The sequence below is a fragment of the Diadema antillarum genome, unplaced genomic scaffold (assembly GCF_040938485.1).
Source record: "Diadema antillarum isolate AM-2024a unplaced genomic scaffold, OU_Dant_1.0 seq00000124_RagTag, whole genome shotgun sequence".
Taxonomy (NCBI): Eukaryota; Metazoa; Echinodermata; class Echinoidea; order Diadematoida; family Diadematidae; genus Diadema; species Diadema antillarum.
In genome coordinates, this window is record NW_027271204.1 from 1619418 (window position 1) to 1628773 (window position 9356).

Below are 9356 nucleotides of genomic sequence, written 5' to 3' on the forward strand. Positions count from 1 at the left end.
AGCGGTTAGTTTCGATTCAGAAGTATAGGGATATAAAAACGAGACCAAATTGGTTAAAAATTCATTTATTATGACTAAGCCACTCATTTGGAAATGCTATCATAGCTTGACAAGCATATCTATGCCCGACAAACAAAATGACACCAAAAAGGTTTTGCCACTTCAGGTGGTACCAATATCTGGCCTGGCCCACGGACTATAATACTTATTGCCATACCTCTAACCAGACAAGGAGATTCTCAGTAGAGATTAATACAATCTCAGTTTTGTGACGTCAGCAGTAACTTTTCCAGGTAGTCACTCAGCGCATGACCCATTCCATTGTATATTATATCCGCCATTCCTCTTCACGAAAGACGGGGATGGGCCCGTGAGCGGTCACCATGTCAACAGCACAAACAGAAATATTCATTGAAGGGGAAAAGATTATAATTGAACATATCTATCAGTCACATAATGAGTCTGCCACAGTTCATTTCCACCAAGGTTCCTCCAAGCCCTTCTCTACCTAGCAGATAGCGGATATGTGTCTTCAGAACATAAATGCGACTGGAAAACTTTTCTAAAAATTTGACACTTATGAATTGTGAAAACATTCAGTGTGGCACTATCATAATGAGTTAGCATATTGAACTGATTTTCGTACAAATATTATCATCACCCCCCTTACACACGAATTAGAAAACATGTTGGTTTCAATGCAAACGTAAGAAGGTAACTAAGGCCGTGCGCCGAACTGGTGGGTTTGATGCGATGTGTGGTTACACCCAGATCTCAAATAAGCCAAGGACCAGTGGTTGGTGGGAAGACCGCACCAATAAATAGAGTTCAGATATGGCGACGGGGCAATATCTGTTTTGTGTTTGTGTGTGTGTGTGTGTGTGTGTGTGTGTGTGTGTTCAAGTTGTAATTTCTGCATCTGTGAAAAGTACATTCGGAGGGTATACTTTTGTTACTTGTGCCCAAAATATGTGATTATTTTGTTACTTTGTACAACAATAATAGTTTATGACATTACATTTGAATTATTTGAATGGCATAATGGATAACGATCATTAACTCATTACAGAAGCGTGTGCGTGTGTGTGTATGTGTGTGTGTGTGATTATGTGTGTAATAACAAATACGTGTGATACTGAGTTATATAAACAAGGATGTGGCTTCACACACACACACACACAAACAGATAAACACAATGTATGTGTGTAGCAACAAACAATGTGTGATACTGAAGTTATATAAACAAGGATGTGGCTTCATTTTTTTTTTCAACGATGTTTATTCTGTTCCATTCAAAGTAATAGAAAAAAGTAACAATATTCATTTGCTACAATTGAAATGACAAAAATATACATTTGTGATCATAAGAGCAAATTTTGCTATTGCTGTACATAATGACATAACAAAAATTACATTTTCATAAACAATTATCAATTTACATACAGTCACTTCCCCTATGCTCTCAAAAAAATTGCTTAAATTTAACAGTGATAATTCAATTCTTCAAGCATTAATCTTAATAATCATCCAAATGAATTATGCAGCAAAATTATACAGTAATAAATAATGGAACCATATTATTTAACAACCAATACCCGCCCACCTACTAACTCATATCCCTTCCTGAGTCCCTATGACCACCCCCACCAGTTCCCTCCCTTCCTGTTTCCTCCCCCACCCCTATCTGTACATACACACACACACACACACACACACAAATTATTGTGTAACTGAGATTGCCATTATTCCACCCACTTACTTTGATTATGAGGTGAATTACCGTTCATCTTGAATGAGTTATCTACAGGGGACCTATTCATTGGACGTGCCAGTCAAAGCGTAGTTACAAAGAGTCAGAACAATGATCACTGTCCCTCAATGTCCCCTACCAACGAATTTGAGCAAATAGTTCTTGCCGTTCCACTTTTCGCCAACCATATCTCTGTGACCTACATTGCTTGCTCTCTCCTTCTCGTTCTTCTATCTCTGATTATCTCTTTCTATCTGATTGTCTGATAACATCCCCTTCAGAAAGTTGTACTTGGCAAAGAAAGCGTCGCACCTTAGGCAAACAAAAGACCCAGAACGTTCGCATGGAGAGATTCGTGGCGTCTCACCGATGTTTTTAACGCGCACGCCAAGGACTGTTCGAATACTGTGCAACGTTCTCTTTTCACGTACATGCACTCATTGTCTGCACCATTTAAAGCTGCACATAGTCTGCAAGTTCACACGCGCTCTGTATTGTTCCATTAGAAAACACTTGAGTGTACACCGAAACAGGACGAAAGGGCACGGTGCGCACATGACTGCACACAGTTATTATACTATGCATTGATAATGGTTAGAATACGTGAGAAACGAAATACTTTCTCATGCCCTGCGTTTTCTTGACCCATTGACGATCTACGACCCGTAAGAGCCACAAGACTGTTGAACAAACTACGTAATGACTTCGTTGATGACGTACATGTATTTCATACAGGACTTTGAAGTATCAAAAGTGATGATTCTTCAATACTTTATCTGGGTATCATGTAAAATTTCATTCAAAAAAAGGTGTATTTTATTTTTCACCTATGCGTGCGGGGGGAATAATTTGCCTCATATTTTCTTTTTTTAATACCCTGTAGGTCCTACATTGAAACAACAAAACGAATATAATCAATATATAGGAACCTATATGTACTACTACAGAGTTCACTAACTGAAAGTTTGTCTTTTCAAAGTAAAGATGACGTACTGCAACTGTTCTTGGATCATTTCTTCAAAGGCGCATGCAGATAACAGTCGGGCATTCCTGGCTGGTAATGTTCTCGGCTCCCACGCGTCTCTCCGTGTAAACGCCATTGAGGTCTCACGTTTAATAGCAGTATTGCGACATACATGTATTCTGTGTGTGTGTGTGTGTGTGTGTGTGTGTGTGTGTGTGTGTGTGTGTGTGTGTTGTTTTTTTTTTCGTATATTTAATAAACGTTGTGTTTTTACTCTGACTACCTTACGAAAAATTCACAGGCTAAAGAGTTACATTGGATCTACATAACACGTTATACATTGTATACATATTCTGCGCAACAGGAGACTGTTCGTAAAACGTAAAGTACAATAATCAAATATTTGTCCTTGGTTATTCCATCTAGTGAAGAAAACTAAAAATGAAAACGCTCCCTACTGTTCCTTTATACACAAACAAGCATATAGCAAGAGTATTCCCCAAAAAGAAAGAATTGTAGCAATAAAAAAGTAATGCTCTTACAAACATTCCGGTTCTTTTTGTTGTTGTTATATATTGTTGTACATAATGTTGTATTTCAAATGATTTTTTTTTTCTGTATTGATGCGCTTAGAAACGTCAGTATTAAGCGCTCTATAAAGGTTTTTTACTATTATTGTTATTACTATTATCATTAAAATAACAATATTGTTATCATAGTTATATTACTATTTTTATTATTATTGCTATTATTTTTGTTATTATCATTACTACTAAGTACTATCATTATCATTGTTGTTGTTGCTGTTGTTGTTGTTGTTGTTGTTATCTAGAGCTTAATAAACTTGAATACGGACGACCCTCGTGGTGTTTTTAGGGAACCATTTTACATAACATGACCGCTGGAGATTATTCGAACTCACAGGAGTTTGTTTAAACAGGACATACGTCATGTCAGGAATTATCGCGGAGGGGATCCAAGACCGCCACGCCGGCATGTGATACACACAATTCACGCAGTCTGTGATAATGCGTTGCGATGTGTTGTGTTTTGTTGTACCGCGTTGTACCGCCATCTCACGGCAGCAGCCGATAGTAAAAGTTGTATCATGGCTAAATATTGGTTAGTAATAAGATGAGAGTAAATTCGGTTCAAGATTAGGGTTAGGGTCAAGGGTTTATGGTTAGACTTTGGGTTAGGGTTAGGATATGGTTCAGGATTAGGACTATGGTTAAGGTCAGGGGAAGGGTCCGTAGACCCGATGAACGTTGTTGATAAATTGCCTTGTTTTCAAAACGCGCGCAGGACTGTAGGGTTGCGTTCAGTTCATATTGGTGACTTCGTCAACGAATGTTCAATTCTATACGCGAATGTGTGTTCATTAGCTCAAATTGTTTTAATTCTTCAGCAGGTCAGTTTAGGTTAGTGTCGCAATGAAAGTACGAATCCAATTCATGTTTAGACTGGTTGCATTAAATCACACACAAAACATGATAGTAAAATATTCATCAGAATCGGATGGAAAAACAAAGATTAGAGGAGAGGTATACACAGTTTTCAAATGCTCTCCCGCGATAGCAATGTCAGTCAAAGTCATCAAGTTTCATTTACATTTTTATGAGATTTGACTTATGAGTCGCCAGTGCGTTTGCAAGAAACAAACAAACAAAAGAACAACAAAACAAAACAAAGAAGATAAGAAAGTATGAAATAAAATAAATGCATGAATAAAAAAGCAATAGATAGCTACTAACTGACTAAACAAAACAAATAAGTTAAATATTGATGACTAAAGTAATAACATTAGATAATATGAACAGATGAGTATATATGAAAAAGTATATAATTCTATCAAATACGTAAATGAATTATCAATTCATGCTGCGACGTGAATTCAAGAAAAAGAAATTTCATGTCTCTGTGACTGAGAAGACATGTTATTTTTCTTTACACTTCTTTTTTTTCTACCTCTCTTTCGTCTATCCATCATACGTAATATGTGTGTGCTATGTTCGTGCAATGGTGTCCGGATCATTTACTAGATATCACGAAGAGATGCTTTAGATATATGTTGAGATTGTAAAGTACAGTATATATTTTCAGGTATAGGCATCCTAATACAAGCACGAGATGCTTTCAAGGCTGCCTGACTTGTATCGTAGATGCCTGTGTGATGTAGTTTTGTGCTGTATTTTGCCGACTAATATAATGGTCTCAATTGGCCTCAATCACATTCAAGAGTTGAAACAAGGAAACAGTCATCCGTGAAGAGTTGTCTTGAAGTTTCCGTGACATTTGCTTCTTTGACAAATTGCTCCCATGAAATATCTGCACGTTAAACGAGGCATACATTCTACCCACAAACATAACCCTAACCATAATCCTAATTCACACATCAAACTAAACCCATTTAAACCTTATCATAATCATAATCCTCCGCTTTATCCTAAGTCATTGGAGAAATTAAGACCGAAGCAATATTATTGTCATATGAGCGAATGTTGTGTCACATTTTGCTATAATCCATCTGTGTAACAGCACATGGGAGAGTTTGGAGGCTTCGGATGATAGTCAAAGATGTTACTGTTGTGCGACAGAATGCTGGATTTCTAAACTCCAGAACGATCTTACTTTTTGTCCGATTTTACTGAACTGTCATTAATGTCTCTTTGTTTGCTTTCTATTCTACTTCAAGTCGACTTGGCCATTGAGTTAATGCACCTTTTAACTCTTCATTTATAGCATAATACAACAAAGATACAGACAGAGAACGCGTTTTATCCTTCCCCCTTTTCATAATTCAACTATCACTTTCTTCCTATTTGATCCTTTCATTTTAAAACATACCCAACGCCATGGAGAAGCTAACATCACAGTTAAATCTTCCCCTTTTACATCTATGTCACATATCAAGTCTTTCCCCCTCCATTCCTAATGACCTCATGAACTTTGAGGATTATCTATTCTTAAACCAGGATAGATACTCTAAAACAACTTGTTGAGAGCTGCGTCTAACATGCCGTCGAACTTGTTTCTATTATAACAATGTGCAGGGTGAGGGGGTAAAGTCAATTTCGCCTGTCTCTTAAGAAATCCTGCAAACTGCACCCTTCTCTGCTGCACTTGTCTCTCTTCATTTGCCTCGTTTTCACCGTTCCGAGAAAATACGACATAATGTGGCGCTAAGTGCGTCATCCTGTAGAGTCCCTTCCCCAAGCTCTGGGTGCGGAAGTGAGCTGCGCTCCCATAATTAGTTAGTGTAAGAGTGCTCAGACGCTGGAAAGGGGGAAAGTGGAAACTGAATGCACATGTTACTAGCTGTACACGCCAAATACTGAAGCTGCACAGTGTCTCATCAGTATTTGTTGAGGTTGGGAACCTCGCATTACGAAGACGTTGTTCGGCGATGAAGTTTCACTAGTACTGAAGGAAGTCCGATAAACCATGAAGACCACGAGGCGAATCGTATTCCATATCACCTTCTGCCTCTTAGTGCTCTGTTTCTTGCGAGATCGAATAATCCGGAGCGGTGTGACTGTCTACAAGCGAGATGTCAACGCGACGCTGGTCGACCCGGGGCCCGAATGTCTGCGTCACAAGTCCGATACGAATCATCGCGCCAACATCGCCCGGATCCAACGCGGCGTAGAAGGATGGATACGCCGTGTCGATCCCCACAACTACACCTATATATTAAATCCGACAAAGAAGTGCGAAAGTCTCGATTCGGAGACGGACCACTTGCTCCTACTGATCTTCGTCAATTCTGCCCCGGATCACTTCCTTAACAGGAATCTTATTCGGAATACTTTCGGCAGACAGCCGTCTTGGCCGCTTCTCGAGCTCAACAACCAGTCGATGCGACTCATCTTCTCGCTAGGAGCCGTGGACGACACCGTCATGCAGTCTCGAATCAACGATGAGTCCACTTTATTTGGTGACATTGTCCAGGAGGACTTCATCGACGACTACCTAAACATGACCCTCAAGACAGTGATGGGACTGAAGTGGGCCACGAACTTCTGCAGTCGTGCGGCGTACGTTATGAAAATCGACGACGACGTCTTGATAAACGCGCCAAAGATATCGCAAGTTTTACGAGAGGCACCAAAAAAGCGCTTCACTATGGGTGATCTCCATTCGCACGCCATTGTGCGAGATCCGAAGAGCAAGTGGGGGAAGTTCTACACCCCGAAACACCTGTGGCCCTCCAAAAAATTCCCGCCATTTTTCACTGGACCCGCGTACATATTCTCCATGGATGTAGCAAAGAAAGTGTACAAAGCGGCAATGGAAACACCCTTGTTTCCTTGGTCTGATGTTTACATTGGAATGTGCAGTATGAAGGCTAAAGTTCTCTTGAAAAACCAAAAAGGATTCATAGCATCAGAACTCAGCAGAAACGAGGACAAACCTCTCCCAACAGGCCCAAAGGAGATAGAAAATTACAAGAAACTATACACTACATTTCATATTCCTGTTTTGCACATGGCACAGTTGTGGGAGATATGGACCAACAGAACTGTCGTTCTTTGACACTGGATTGCGCGGGACGCTTTTGATATTAATCATTCGGTTTAGAGTCTGACGCATGCATTCTCAAGATGGCACAACTGATTTATCCGCTTGTAGTCTGCGAGGGCAGATGAGTAACCGCCAGGGTCATGATTATACAGCCGACGGGAGTCTGGGAAATTAGATAATCCTCTTCCCTAGGTTTAAGTATGCACTGAGTTTCATGTAGGAATTCTAACCGGCCTACGATAGCAAAATTACGATAATCCCCAAGACTCCTCTGTACGGGTTAGTTGGATAACCATACATGGAACTACACAACCTCCATGGTTAACCAGGACATGTTCACAACGGAGTGACAGGGTGCGTTGCTTTTAGTGTTACGAATGTCTTGATTAATGTAAATAACGATTGGTCGTCTTTGACACCCAGTACAATATGTTTCCCACGGACTGCCAGCTTGCGTCGTTTTTAGTGTTAAGAATGTCACAATTTGTAAGTAATGAATGATCGTCTTTGACATCCAGTATAGCCGACGTCCTTTATGTCTTTCAATTTCATTTTTGTCAAGACTATTGACATTATCGATAGAATTTGATAGCTATGTATCGCCAAAAGAAAAGAAAAACACTTACCTTTAAAAACGGCAAGAAAAATATATAAATATTTCAATTTATATAGCCACTGTGAAAACATTGTAATAACAGTGAGAGGGGGAAGGTGTTAAAACAGGATAGCTATTTGACTTAAAGGACAAGTTCACCTTCATGGACATGTGGGTTGAGTGAATGCAGCAATATTAGTAGAGCACATCATTGAGAGTTTGAGGAAAATCGGACAATCCGTTCAAAAGTTATTAATTTGTGAAGTTTGTGCTCAGTCCAGGCTGGATGAAAGGACTACTATAGCTTGTGATGTCACATGAGTACAACGATATAAAGAAAGAATAAAGAAAATTCAACATATTTTCACTTTTCTCGCATAACAAAAGAACACTTGACTTCTCTCTTTCAGAAGGCAGGGGGAATGATATTACCCTTAACATATGTCAGTAACAAGTCGAAGAAATTTGCACTTTATTCAAAAAGTAAAGTTTTGTGAAATTCTCTTTTTATTTTCTTTATATGGTTGTACGCATATGACATCATACACTGTAGTAGTCTTCTCATCCAGCAGTGACTACGCAGATACTTAAAAAAATCATAACTTTTGAACGGATTGTCCGATTTTCCTCAAACTTTCACTGATGTGTTCTACTAATATTGCTGCCTTCACTCAATCCGCATGTATATGAAGGTGGACTTGTCCTTTAAACAATATCTGCTACTTTAAATACAGCGATAGAAACAAAGCTAACAGAAATTTGAATGGTGGCGTCTCCAAGTCACAACTTGCAACAATGGTTTATGTGGTCCAACACTGATGTCCCACGGCTTTCGAGACTTTTGCTCAATATACGTAATCGAGGCTAACTATACCACGTGACTGCACTTTGTTCTTCATGACTGGTGAGTCAAAGCAAAGAACAAAGTAGAATTGGTCTTACCATGGGCCCTGATACCACAAAGGGCCCATGGTCTTACAAAGGTCACTTGTACTTGCCCGAATCTGATAGACGATAGTATAGTGCGCTCCTGTTATAACGAACACGGTTATGACGAAATTCCGGTTTCACGAAGTAAAATTTCTGAGCGCTGGCCGCAACATTATCCACTCTATGTATTTTTACTGTGTGTTTGTTCGGTTATAACGAAATTTCGAAAGAACGACAGAAAACTGCTGGTCCAGAGAACTTCGTTATAACGGGAGTCCACGGTAATTGATCACCGAGAGTTTATAGGGGAGAAAATCAGACTGCGGTCTGATATGTCTTTCAAGAGCTGCAGGGCCCTGTTTCATAAAGCTGTTCGTAAAGTTACGAACAACTTAGGAGCGACTGGTGATCAGTTCTGATGTGCTATACTTATCAGAATTTCCATAATTCAGCATAAGAACTGATAACCAGTCGCTCGTAAGTTGTTCGTAACTTTACGAGCAGCTTTATGAAACACCCCCAGGAGTGTCATCATAATGATGTCCTATGATAGATTGGTGTCCTCCGTATTCAAGTTTTCACTGTACATTTCA

At 39.5% G+C, this 9356-nt stretch overlaps 1 protein-coding gene across 1 annotated transcript; it reads left to right on the forward strand.

The window, feature by feature from the left end:
- The first annotated feature begins 6158 nt into the window (after positions 1-6158).
- Positions 6159-7250, forward strand: LOC139727248 (beta-1,3-galactosyltransferase 1-like). The gene has a single exon (XM_071638205.1). It carries the CDS (start codon positions 6159-6161, stop codon positions 7248-7250), a length of 1092 nt encoding a protein of 363 aa, XP_071494306.1.
- Positions 7251-9356: the final 2106 nt, after the last annotated feature.